At 33.8% G+C, this 15329-nt stretch overlaps 1 protein-coding gene across 1 annotated transcript in view; it reads right to left on the reverse strand.

Moving 5' to 3' along the window:
- Window positions 1–553: 553 nt before the first annotated feature.
- The window catches only part of LOC100377818 (protein unc-13 homolog B-like), a 161597-nt gene continuing 146821 nt past the window's right edge, over window positions 554–15329 (reverse strand). Inside the window, exons 26-33 of the mRNA XM_085507221.1 lie at window positions 15091–15252; window positions 14776–14899; window positions 9308–9451; window positions 8674–8751; window positions 8061–8208; window positions 7757–7852; window positions 6814–6973; window positions 554–6228 (exon numbers count right to left, since the gene is read on the reverse strand). Of these exons, the coding sequence (XP_085363347.1) occupies window positions 5943–6228; window positions 6814–6973; window positions 7757–7852; window positions 8061–8208; window positions 8674–8751; window positions 9308–9451; window positions 14776–14899; window positions 15091–15252 (1198 nt within the window). The 3' untranslated portion in view covers window positions 554–5942. The remainder of the gene's footprint in view (window positions 6229–6813; window positions 6974–7756; window positions 7853–8060; window positions 8209–8673; window positions 8752–9307; window positions 9452–14775; window positions 14900–15090; window positions 15253–15329) is intronic.

Below are 15329 nucleotides of genomic sequence, written 5' to 3' on the forward strand. Positions count from 1 at the left end.
TGTACTGAGAAAGCCTAGCTTCCAAATGATACGTACATGTACTGGAGTGAAAAAAATGGAGATATATTCACCAAATGAACAAACTTGTCTACATAATGAATTTCAAAGCAATGTGTTAAGCAGTTTCGAAGTCAAAAATGCGCAGGAAAAAAAAAACACATCAAAAATAGGCACTTGTCTTAGTGTAATCCATGTCAACAACATTCATGCAAAATTTCAATGCAATCTGACCATAAATGACAAAAATATTACCAAAAAATAGAGTTTTACATGTGATATAATAAAATGAACAAATCTGACAGAGGACCATTCCAGGTAGATTTGGTATGAATAGCAAGGCAATCCAGCTGACGGTTTTGGAGAAAAGGTCGTTTGAATGAAAAAAGTACAACATACAACTAATGGACAACGACAGGTGTGGTCAACCCATGAGCTCTGCTCAGTCATCTTTGATGACAGCGGAACCAATAAAGTGGAACCGGATATTTATTTACTACTTTTATAGCAAGGTGGCATCCATTTGACGGTTGAATAACAAATGCAAAATTATAGGTTTTGTTGCAGTGTTATGATATTTATTAGATTTCGTATAAATGGAAAATAAAATAAAATCATTCAGTGTGAAAAAATGAAACCCTCTCCATAAATATCCCCTGAATTTTACAAGAGTATAAAGTAATGATATAAGTACATCTACACTTAATTGATAATAAACTATCCTTAAATTAATACTACTTCTAATAATAGGAAAAATTCAATCATTTCAATAAATTACCATAACTTGTTATATACAAAATATTTGTTATTCTCTTGTTGGAGAATTGATTGAAACATGTTCTCAAGCCAGTGCATAAAGGTTGCGCTAAGCATCTAGAGGAAGTAAATTTAAAGATTGTAATTTGAAAATTGGTGTATTTATGGTGCATAAAGACAAAAACAACCAATATGAAAGTGACTTCTTTCATTAAAAATTGCTGTATCACAATTCTTTCTTTGAATTGTCCCAGCATATTCAGCATGATCTCAACATCAGCAGTGTTCTTAGTCAACATGATGGGTATCTTTGTCTACTATAATAATTGTTGAACTTGCAGCAAATGTTATCTACAATGATGACTAGCAACAAGTGTTATCAATGGTAATGAATAGGATGAAGTGTTAGCTCTGTGGTGATGACTAGGAGCAAGTGTTATTTATAGTGATGACTAGCAGAAAATGCATTATGTGGTGTTTACTAGCAACAAGTGTTAGATATGCGACGATGACTAGAAACTAGTGCTATCTATGGACAGGACTAGGAGCAAGTGTTATCTATGTTGTGCTAACTAGCAACAAGTGTTACCTATGCGATGGTGACTAGCAGCAGCTGGTGGTGATGATGGGTTTGAATGATGCATAAGTGGGGAAATATATTGGTACATTCTCATAAAATTTGTCATAGAAATTATCACAAAAAGGTAAAGATGAAAAATTAGTTAAATTCAGGGAATTATTGAAAAAAGGCACATGTAAAAAAAGTCCCTGGTAAAACTATCACTGGCTACAAATATTGCCATGAAAATAACCTTTGTTCTGTCTTAAAGGTCACCAGTGATTACAATTCTGATTGGATAAGCCAAACTGTGGTGGTTGTCATGATGCTAATCATCGAACTGCATAGTGGTGAACTTTGACACAAAAAGTCAAAGGTCATCAATTTGCTATTTTCCCCTCACCCATGAAATTACTGAACAGTTATATATCATACATTTATAAAGCAACGAAATCAAGTTAATATTGCTCTGTAAGTTATAAGTATCAAATGATTCAACTTTATTTACAATAAGGTCCTTTCTGATTTTGAAATTACCGAGTAATCACAATGATATTTAGTTTTACTTTTGTGAGAGTTTGCTGATTGACTACATCAATTTCATACATTGAGAATAAATTACTAAATTTGGGTTAAAACCCAAGTCACAAAAATGCACTGAGAGAACATAGTAGTATAACAAGATTATATGTTGCTGATTCTCCATCACCCAAAAACATTTTTTTAACATAGCTATATTTGGTAACAGACATCAGTTAGTCCTTGACTTGCATATAGTCCCTTGTTTATTTTTGATGTTTTTTTCAATAAAATCATGGGAGCGTGTAAATGACCAAACCTGTGTTACTGCGATAACCTGGCTTTCACCATTTATACACTCCCATATTTTATTTTATTAAAAAAAAAAAAAAAAATAATAATCAAGTCTATGGGTTGTCCTCGTTACAAAGAATTCACCCAAGACATACCTTTACACATATGTACAAACAAGACACATATATACAAACAAATTCAACATTTTCAACTGTTGTATTTGCTGTAAGATGTATTCATCTAAACAATATAACCTGCAAATATAGACTATACATTTGGAAGATGTAGTCTTCACCAATAAATAGGGGAATACATAAGTTCAGTATACCATGTTATATCACAAAGTACCCTATAAGACGGTCTTGCCGAGTTGTTACACTTTGAGAAAAACAGTACACCATTTTTTATTTGAAGGATGAATCAATTTGAGAAACTTTAAAATAGTCTGGGTCCAAAGTAATCTTTTCAAAAAGCCTGTAAATATGGTACTCACAGCTTTATAAAAAGCATGAAAATATAATGTTTATTCTCTATGCAAACGTATGTCACATATCACAGCATGACCCAACAATACTTTGGATTTATACATACATTCATACAAATCAAGTGATTTATTGCACTGTATTCTGCCAATTTGGTCTTTGTAAATTATCAAGTTGAAAACGAAAAACATAAATTAACTTATTATGTAAAATAATTATTAAACAGAAAAATGACCAACCATTATGCCTTTATACAAACCCCTCCTTAATTTGATAAGTACAATATATCATGAAAAAATAATGTTTTAACAAAAGAACTGTTGACATACCAGATGTCAGTCACTCTTATCTACGGTACATATGTTTTAAAGGTTCTTTTAGATGGGAGTATTTTATATCTGTGACTCAATTATTGTGACCTTTCGCCTTCCTCGTTATGTACATGAATTAAAAGTCCTGGTCCTTTTTAAGATTCAGTCCAGGTTTTCAGATTCAATTTTCAATCTATGATTTTCAATCTATCAACAACTACTGTCATATTGTAAAAGAATGAATAGAGTTCAGAGACATTTTTACAAACATAATGAATAAAATAATACATGCTATATATAAGTACACTTACTATCAAAATGAAACAGGAATTACTGGCATGCTATAAATGTTCTGCTAATATGGATGAAATAGAAACCCTTGCCCTTGACAATGGAATGATGTAATAAAACCCTAAACACGGTGGATATTAAAGCTAAAGGAGATAAATTACATTTAATCCCTTATACAATAAATATGTCTCAGAAATTTGTTCAATTTAATGTTTGAATGAAGAAATCTTACAGATTTCATATTTGTTAAACTTCTTTGTTGAACACATGATTATATACACATGCCAATCCCTGAATGCATGTCTGTCCTCTGATTATCCTGGATAATCCTCTCACTGCAATAGCTGTGTCCTTTGATAATCCTGGATAATCCTCTCACTGCAATAGCTGTGTCCTTTGATAATCCTGGATAATCCTCTCACTGCAATAGGCGTGTCCTTTGATAATCCTGGATAATCCTCTCACTGCAATAGACGTGTCCTTTGATAATCCTGGATAATCCTCTCACTGCAATAGGTTTAATTCTTGCCCTACCTCTCAGTATATTGACTCCCTATCTCTCTGTATATTGACTCCCTATCTCTCTGTATATTGGCCCCTATAGGACTTTGAAATCAGACATAATTGTGACATTATCAAAACGTCACATTACTTGCATAAATGAAAAAGAAAAAAATAACCTTTTATTGCAATTTCTCTGTTTGAAGTTCACACACTTTACATCATATAATAATGTAATAATGAAGGTACTTTAAAGTTCTCACTCCAGTAATGTTGTGTAATGATTGAGAGACTGTACTTTGGTTGTAAAAATGTGTGAAAACAGTCAACGGAATGTACAAGAGCTAAACACACAAAAAAGCTAATATACTAGTCTGAAGTCAAACATTTCTAGTACTTACATTCATCTGCTGCCACTGGCTGCTAAGGAAATAGTTGTCAAACTGATTTGCTATCAGTGGAAAGCTCATTACATAGTCACAAACACATGAATTACTTTCAACAATCATTACTTCCAAATAAGACAAATTCTACATATTCCGAGGCGGTTCAACTTAAAACTAAATCAGTAATATACTATTAGTAGCTATATGCTCAGCATAGAAACCATTCTTGATTCAGTCTGAAGTGTAACAATTCCCAGAAGCAAAGCAATTCACTGTTAAACTTGAATTTAAATTTAAGTAAATATGGTATAACGTAACATGACCTAGTTAGATTTATAAATAAATATGATATAATGTAACATGACCTAGTTAGATCTATAAATAAATATGATATAATGTAACATGACCTAGTTAGATCTAAAAATAAACATGGTATAATGTAACACGACCTAGTTAGATCTATAAATAAACATGGTATAATGTAACATGACGTAGTTAGATCTATAAATAAATATGGTATAATGTAACATGACCTAGTTAGATCTATAAATAAATATGGTATAATGTAACATAACCTAGTTAGATGTACAAGTAAATAAAATGACTGATTTAAATTGATAAATAAATATGGTATAACGTAACATGACTGATTTAAATCTATAAATAAATATGGTATGACATAATAAACATGACCTAGTTAGATGTATAAGTAAATATGGCTTAACGTAAAATGACCTATAATTAAATACGATTTAACATGACATGACCTATTTAGATATATAAGTATATATAATTTAATTTAACATGACCCATTTGACCCATAACTGATTATGGTATAACAGAACATAACTCATTTACACCTGTAAGTAGATATGGTATAACAAAACATGATTCAGACCAATATAATTATCGTATAAAAAATTAACTAGTGACAATTACTGATGACCCATCAACAACAGCGGTCACTTATAAATACTGATGCCTGATCCACCAAATATTAGAATAAGGCAAAAGCCTAGAGATTCTTTTTTTTGCTTTCTTTTTCAAAAAATGGAAAACAGCAGCGAAGGAATTATAAAAAGTAACATTGAAAGCATATTTATGTTGCCGTATTTACATTTATTTTATGTTACATTTATGTGGTCAACATTTTAGGCAAAGACACAAAGAGGTGATTTTAAGTTATTTAAAGTATCAATTTAAAAAAAGCAAAACAAGAAACAATGTCACCTTTCCCAATAAATTTTGAATAATTTCCTAATATTTACAATATACAAAGTCTTCCACCAGGGTGATAATCTGGTACACCAGGGCGATAATCTGGTACACCAGGGCGATAATCTGGTACACCAGGGCGATAATCTGGTATAGTAGGGCGATAATCTGGTATAGTAGGGCAATAATCTGGTACACCAGGGCGATAATCTGGTATAGTAGGGCAATAATCTGGTACACCAGGGCAATAATCTGGTTCACTCAGGGGTGATAATCTGGCACACTAGAACAATAAACTGGTACACCAGGGCAATAATCTGGTACACAAGGTTGATAATCTGGTACACTAGGGTGATAATCTGGTACACCAGGGTGATAATCTGGTAATCCCAGTGGCGGTGACAAAGATACATCTTTCTGTAAATCATCAGCTACATAATTTGATTTAGTATTAAACACAGTTGGCAATTTGAAAAGAATGGTCACCTTGTGAATATCACAGAGGTAATCATGTTCTTGACATTCAGTGGCAAGTCCATCCCTCATGTAGGGTAACGTGATAATACTGGCTACTGGCTATTACTGACATTCGCACCAAGGTCAAAGCAACCTCGTTGATATTAGTAATCTTCTACGCATCTCCACTCTCAGTCCTACTTTCAGATTTCAACCGAACGAATTCACTGGCAACTGCATCATTGGTACGCTGAGACAAAATACGCAGAATAGTCCAACCAGTATCATCAAGATTAACAGTTCGTCCCAAGGCACACCAGCATGCACAACTGCCACATTCCACAATGTCACGTAACTGCATGACTGCTACACCAATCAAATGATCGTCCCTTGCAAAACAATAGTCTTTAACACATATATGCAATTCATAGGCATCGGGATCATCTTCATTACCCAGAATACTGCAATAAAAATATTCATTACTCAAAAACAATTCAAATATTTCTACAAAACATATTACATGAACTTGCAGTAGACTACAACAAACAAACAAACAAATGAACAAACCAGCCAAGGCAATAGTAAACAAAACTCAGCCATTTTGTATCAGAACTTTAAACAAAGAGATGTTAATCTGTTAACATGATGTAAATGTAGGTAGTTGTAAAGTTTGATTGCAATCAGTCAATGCATGTCAGAGATTATGTCTCTGGAACAGAATCCATTAATACAAAATGCATGTTTTTAAATTTGATCTGAAAAACAAACTGATAAGCATCAAGATTGGTTCCATAATGTCCAATGTATGTACTAACGAAATTCATCTATACACAACCAAGATCAAGTTCTGGAATAGCAGAAATGCTTGACTTCGGTGAATTTTGAACATTAAAATGGCCACCATTCATTCATCCTGCATCCTATTATGTATGATGTATGTATAAAGTTTCAAAGCATGATATAAATATGTCTAAATGACCACCAGTTGGTTGAGCTGTGACTCAAGAGGTGATCATCAGTAGTCAGGAAGCAAATAATGTACTTACAAATGAAAAGTTTCGTTATATTTTGGTGACCAGTTGTTGCTTTTAGATTTGGTGGAATGTTTTCGTCGTTTATCGCTAAGGTGTGGACCAATGAGATTTACTTCTACAAAAGGTCTAAACATGCTAGTTGTATTCCATTTAAGATCATTGGCTGCTACAACTGAAAAAAAGAACAAAAAAATAATTTAAGCCAAACTTAAACTGTGCTGTTGTCTTTCAAAATAAATCAGAGAATAATAAAAAACAAGTTAGTTTTCTACCAGAATGTGAAATGTAAAATTAACATCACTGTGATGAAATTAGTACTTAAAGGCCGACATTTACCACCCATGGGTTGGGCGGATCTTAGTGATTATTCAACAACGCAATCATTTATTAAATGCAGATAGTCAACGTCTGCGCTAATCTTTTGTTTATGTTTATAGTTACTGATCTGAGAACAAGGAGCCCAGGAACTATAATCAACTGTACGCACTCCCTATGAGCGAGGGGGGGGGGGGGTATCGGCTAGTATCTAGTGTAAGAAATAGACAAGGAATGAAGGCTCCAGCCAACTCATATATTTTAAACAGGAAAAAACAGAGAAACAGAATGAAAAATAAAATCTATATAAAAAACCCAGTTTGAAGAATATTAGTTGTTCTTTCAAATTTCGCCAAAACCTTACCTATATTTTACCTACTGGTATATCTGCAGATTAAATCAAAAAAACTACACAAATTGACTCCATTTATGAATATATAACGAACGACACAGTTGGAGGCATGGCCTGTTTGTCAACAACCAATCATAAGACTGGTTACGAACCACACGTAACCAGTCTTGAGATTGGTTCTTGACAAATTCTGTTTATATACCAAGTTGGTCTTTAAGGCCAGTTAAATCTATTTTTAAGTCTAGATGGAACCAGTTTATACCAGATCAAATCAGAAAGTGTAGATACCTTTAACTGTTACTTTGTGCTCGCCTGTACCAGGATGTGTAAATAAATCAACCTGTATTGAAACTTCACCTACAGCATCATCTACACTAGGTTGATCTACAAAGCATAACATTAAACAAGTCAGTCAACTATGGCATACAATTGCAATAAAGAAACCAATAATTGCCTATGAACAAACATTGTAAAACTATTAAAAATTTGCCACACTAAGAAAATATAACAATGCTGAAGTTTGCCCCAGAATGCAAATCATGATGACAATGCAATATATATTTGACTCTTAAAGCTTCATTAAACATCTTACCTTGTGAAGTCTGTGTTTGTACAAAAGTTTTGATCAGTGTGTCTGTTGTTTGTGTATACAAAGATAAAGCATAACGTAAGGACTGTAAATCAGGACTTTTCTCTAAGAATGTCTTCTTTAACCCACTACCTGATGCATGGAAATATTGCTGCACAGGAAAAGAAATACAAATCGATTTGAATTCAGTGAAAAGTAGATACACAATAATAACATGATAATGTTTATAGGCAGTTTACAGGTCCGGACGCACACACGCACGCACACATGGAAGCACGGACACACAGAGGTCAAAACATAAGTTCCCGTTTTCGGACTGCGTTTGAACGGGGACTAATAATAGTAAGGCAATCCAGGTGACGGTTTTGGAGAAGAAGTCGCTTGAGTGAAAAAAGTTGATGGACAACGCTTGACATGCAGAGGACGACAGATGTGGTCAACACAGGAGCTCCGCTTGGTCATCCTCGATGACAGTGGAGCTAATAAAGGTGTGCAACTTGGTGTGATCTTAGTTGTGTCAGTGTTCATATGATCTTCCAGTGTGTGCAGTTATTTGTATGTTCATGAAGGTAGTTGCAGTAAATAGAATAGACAAAAATTTACTATTATATCTCACCTTGATTAAATCAAGTGCCATATCTAAAACAGCACATTGCTTTGGTGTCAAATTTTTACTGCTCTCCTGTCCAACATCCTGTCAGTAAAAGACACATAGAAAGTTTACATTTTCCATATTAAGCAATATATTGGTATGTACAGAAATTTGCAATTCCATCTGCAATCATTTACCAGTAAGTGTTAATTGGTGTTTGCTGTAGATATTAAAATATTGCTTTCTGGTGATCGAGAGTTGTTACTAGTGCAACTCAATAAGTTGATTTTATTCCTACCATGTGTGCCTGTAACAAAGACTGTTGTGAGTACTTATGAATTACATAGATGGTCAGAAGGTAGTACAGGGATAGCGTACACAACAACACACGTTGTACTACCAAATAACACACAATAACTATATTTTAGCATGCAAAGTTATTGATAAAATAAAAGGATTTCAACACAAACTATAGAGGGTGATGTTTACACCATAAACACTTGGGATTTACAAACAGCAAAATAGAGGGAAATGTTTAAACTACAAGCACTTGGGAACTACCAAGAAGCATGCATTTCTATTGTACACTACACACTGATGAACACACTTATGCAGGGAAATTTCAAACAGCCATCTATTTTAGGTGTTAACATTTTACCTTATCTGAAGTGACGAAACTCATAAGGCCACCACCAGCACTGACCTGACTTGCCACCCCTTGCACTGCACCTTGCAAAGATGCTGGGAAAGACATGGGCATCTTGACCAAGGCAGGATTCAGGTTGGCCAAGATAGAATTTTTCTACATTGACAGACACCGGACAATGACAGAAAGACGCAAGGTAAAAAAACAAGAATACAGAATCCTATAAGTTACACAAAGATGGAATGAGATAAACTGATTTCACAATGAAATGATTTGAATTTGTTGTGGTATGTTGTGGAATAGTTGTGAGAGATGAACACCTCTATCAAAGTCAATCCTAGGGCTGAACTGAAACTTACTCAGCCAGTCTGCAATATGATACTATATATTAACACAATGAATTGTTACCATTATCATCACAACAACATAAGACTGAATAACACAATGCATTGTTACCATTATCATCACAGCAACATAAGACTGGATAACACAATGCATAGTTACTATTATCATCACAACAACATAAGACTGGATAACACAATGCATTGTTACTATTATCATCACAGCAACATAAGACTGGATAACACAATGTATTGTTACTATTATCATCACAGCAACATAAGACTGGATAACACAATGCATTGTTACCATTATCATCACAGCAACATAAGACTGGATAACACAATGCATTGTTACTATTATCATCACAGCAACATAAGACTGGATAACACAATGCATTGTTACTATTATCATCACAGCAACATAAGACTGGATAACACAATGCATTGTTACCATTATCATCACAGCAACATAAGACTGGATAACACAATGCATTGTTACTATTATCATCACAGCAACATAAGACTGGACAACACAATGCATTGTTACTATTATCATCACAGCAACATAAGACTGGATAACACAATGCATTGTTACCATTATCATCACAGCAACATGAGACTGGATAACACAATGCATTGTTACTATTATCATCACAGCAACATAAGACTGGATAACACAATGCATTGTTACTATTATCATCACAGCAACATAAGACTGGATAACACAATGCATTGTTACTATTATCATCACAACAACATAAGACTGGATAACACAATGCATTGTTACTATTATCATCACAGCAACATAAGACTGGATAACACAATGCATTGTTACTATTATCATCACAGCAACATAAGACTGGATAACACAATGCATTGTTACTATTATCATCACAACAACATAAGACTGGATAACACAATGCATTGTTACCATTATCATCACAGCAACATAAGACTGGATAACACAATGCATTGTTACTATTATCATCACAGCAACATAAGACTGGATAACACAATGCATTGTTACCATTATCATCACAACAACATAAGACTGGATAACACAATGCATTGTTACTATTATCATCACAGCAACATAAGACTGGATAACACAATGCATTGTTACTATTATCATCACAGCAACATGAGACTGGATAACACAATGCATTGTTACTATTATCATCACAGCAACATGAGACTGGATAACACAATGCATTGTTACTATTATCATCACAGCAACATAAGACTGGATAACACAATGCATTGTTACTATTATCATCACAGCAACATGAGACTGGATAACACAATGCATTGTTACTATTATCATCACAGCAACATAAGACTGGATAACACAATGCATTGTTACTATTATCATCACAGCAACATGAGACTGGATAACACAATGCATTGTTACTATTATCATCACAGCAACATAAGACTGGTTAACACAATGCATTGTTACTATTATCATCACAGCAACATGAGACTGGATAACACAATGCATTGTTACTATTATCATCACAGCAACATAAGACTGGTTAACACAATGCATTGTTACCATTATCATCACAGCAACATGAGACTGGATAACACAATGCACTGTTACTATTATCATCACAGCAACATAAGACTGGATAACACAATGCATTGTTACTATTATCATCACAGCAACATAAGACTGGATAACACAATGCATTGTTACTATTATCATCACAGCAACATAAGACTGGTTAACACAATGCATTGTTACTATTATCATCACAGCAACATGAGACTGGATAACACAATGCATTGTTACTATTATCATCACAGCAACATGAGACTGGATAACACAATGCATTGTTACTATTATCATCACAGCAACATGAGACTGGATAACACAATGCATTGTTACTATTATCATCACAGCAACATAAGACTGGATAACACAATGCATTGTTACTATTATCATCACAGCAACATGAGACTGGATAACACAATGCATTGTTACCATTATCAAATTATGTAAATTTGTAAATAGTACAAAACAAACAGAATTCTGGGTATAGTGGTATGAAATGACATAATAAATAGCAATGAATCACTTATATTTCAATAACAAACTAATGTGTGAATTAAACACCCAGCAACAAGTATGTTAACAACCCAGTAGGCTGATTGGCAATCAGCTTTACTCAAAAATTTGTTTTGGTGTTGCTATGTTCCTGGTAGGACAGACTCAAAAGTTTAGACACACAGTCAAGCAAATTAGAATGAGATATCTCCAAGATTTTTACTCAAAGATTTGTACAGAGATTTTTACATATTTGGTGCAAAGGTATTATGTGAAAACACCACAGACAGACAGACAGACAGACAGACAGACAGACAGACAGACAGACAGACAGACAGACAGACAGACAGACAGACAGACAGACACACACACACACACACACACACACACACACACACACACACACAAGATTATAAAAGCATTCATAGTAGAGCGGATCACCAATAAACATACTATGGTTATGTATAAGCAAGCCAATGACATCAATAGTTTGACTACCCCCCCCCCCCCTCCCCAGTGTCTGTTAACCTGAAAGTACACTGGAATTACATATTTATCACATATATCCTACTACTTGACTGAATGAGGTATATACCCAATAAAACAAGTCTCTGTTGCTTAATAGTAAAACATAGCATAATTATAACAACCTTGCCCATTGAGAATATAGATATTAAATAATGAAAAAGAAATTAGAATGAATACATTTTTCAAAACAATTGGACTACTATGGAAATTTACAAAAAAACAATACAATTTGATTTTACATAAACCCTTGTCTTTAAATCTAAGGGTGTCTTCCACAAAATGAGATAAACAACATTCATTCGTTTATTTATACATTAAACAAATGTTTTATTGTAACTCAAATTTTTACCAAAATCTGGAAAACCAGAAATGCTAGTCGTGGCAAAATTGAACTTGGTTTATAGTGAATGATAAGTTTGAAAATGTAACCTATTGTAACCTCAAAAAGAACATTTTGAAAAATATCTTTAAAAATTAATAAGCAAATCATATCACGACTGAGCTTGGGCAAGATTGCATACTGATTAATATAATATCCAAGTTTGAAGACGATCGAATAAAAATTTCTTTTATTGCAATGACAAGAAACAGAGGTAACAATGATAAAAGCTATGATGATGATGCTAACATGCAACTACAATGACGATAGCGACAACAAAACACATACCCCCCCCCTTACATGTACATGTACTTTTCACTTCATTAACATTATGGACTACAGACTAACAAAAGTGACATGATGTATAATGTAGGTATAAAATCTGATATGGATTCATTAGGTTCACCAGTCACCATTAAATCCAGTTCTGGAATGGCAGAAATGTTTGATGTTTAAGCATTTTAAACACTAATATGGCCATCATTCAACCTTCTTGAATAGGATTGTGAAACAAATGAACATCTAATCCATAGATCTCCCAAGATGTATGATGTACGTGTGAAATTTGAAGTGATCCGCACTGGCATGTCAGAGATATAGGTGGAGACGGGTAGAAAGAGGTTAATACAATTAGTCCCTGTTGTCAAACTGCGTCTGCACAAGACTAAAAATGTCTTCAATTTCGTATTAAAATCCAGTGCCATTTACTTCATCCATTCACATATTTGCGGCAATTCATACATGTAGTGATTAAACTGAACAGGTGATCAACTACGTCTGACATCACAATACACAAGAGCAATGAATTACAAAATGAAAACTTCAACTCAAAATATGTTTTTTATATTAAAGATCAATGTACAAAAATCTCTTTGAAACAAATTACCCGGTAGTTTTTTAAAGAGATTCAAATCAGAGAACATACATAGCTTGTCAACATTGATACCCTGGATAACACCATAGTAACAGTGACATGGCAACCAATCAAGAATTTCACACAAAATAGTAAACTATCAACACCAATAGTTATATTATTTAATATATTTTTTTCAAAAATATGCATTATTATAATACAAAAATTACAATTGCTTGTAATTTGCATGTTTTTGTTTAAAGTTTGAAATGGAACACCTATGCTAAAATTTCATCTTTCTGGTTTACCATTGGTCAAAACGTTATATACCATTATTGGTCAATGTAGTTACTACTTTATGAAAATTCCATGATTGTTTAAAACTTCAAGAGGGAGGTAAAACTGACCATGTTTGGGACTACCTCTCTGAATGGACCATGCTAAAAATCAGGATCGGGAAAAAAAGAATAATCCAGAAAAGGCCATGAGGACTACGTTAGAATATGTGATACTGAGCTGGGGTGACAAACAAGCATTAAAATGAAATGATCCCTAAGTCCACAATATAAAGACCAAACAAATTCAACTTTAAAGCGAGGGAGTCGTCACCTGCGCAAGCGTCAGATAGCCATAGCGTGTCATTGTTTACAAAGTGTCTTTGTGTTGTTATCACTGCTTGGGACATGCGCAGGTGACGACCCCCCCGATTTAATATCAATTATATTAAAATGTCACAGTCATCACAGTGCATTGAGGGGTACCACTTGGGTAAAATACAATCATTTTATACAAAACTGATCCGCATAATGGAGGACGACTGCGGCACTTTAAGTGCTAGGATCTAAGAACATAGATTAATTCACAAATTTTTTCTTCAAGTTCTAAATTTTAAATTGGTGAAAATTGGTTTTCTGTGGCTTGACTGCCATCTTGTTTGTTTTTTATATGCATGAATACTTTTCCCAATATAAATGGTTCAAGAACTGTCAAAATGAAAAAGGGGAAAGTTGAAACCTTATGTTCTAGGATCAGCTGGATTCCATTAAAGAGTAACCTGTGTGTTCCTGAGATAACATCATTCAGGAATGTACACAAGTTCCTCATTATATGATTGAGACACACACACACACACACATACATAAAAACACAGTAAAACCAACATTCCAAAAAGTTACATAATGATAAAAAGTCTGAAGTTTTTAATGAAGCAAAATGTCTGCAATGCTCAAGCAGCATTCAAATGGAAAAAAGTTTGCCAGCCAGGAGTCTATTAAACACCATATGGATTAATGGCGGAGCTAGGTGAGCTATTATGGATGATATTCTTACCGATATGTCTGTCATAGGTGGGAGCACTACAGTCTTCTCCATCGTGTTAACAACTATCTTCCATAATTCTTTTAATAATCTTTTTAAAACTGTCTTTTCACATGTTTGTGCAAACATTGTTAAACTATAGAGAGAATAGCAACATATGTGATGAGAACATAGCTACATGTATACCTTGATATTAGTACTTAGAATGTCCATATATCAACACTGTACTGGTTCAAATCCTAGACTCAATATTGACACCTTTCATCATGATCTTCAAAGACAACTTCATACTTTATCACCATGTGATATGGAATACGAGTACCTTACCTGCCATCAAGAAGATCCATCAATGGTCGAAGTACTACATCAGATTCTGCTTGAACACTGTTACGTTGACTAGGTTGACTCAACGCCACGTTACCAGCACCCTTCACTTTACTTAATAAGCCACTTAGTTGTTGTACACTCTCTTGTATTCGTGGCTCCAAACTTGCAAGAAAAAATAGATATTTATTTTGAAAAAAAATTTCTAAAACTTTGTGAAATTATTTTTTTTGATTGACTTT

Source organism: Saccoglossus kowalevskii, chromosome 13 (genome assembly GCF_978046115.1).
Source record: "Saccoglossus kowalevskii chromosome 13, keSacKowa6.1, whole genome shotgun sequence".
NCBI classification, from domain to species: domain Eukaryota; kingdom Metazoa; phylum Hemichordata; class Enteropneusta; family Harrimaniidae; genus Saccoglossus; species Saccoglossus kowalevskii.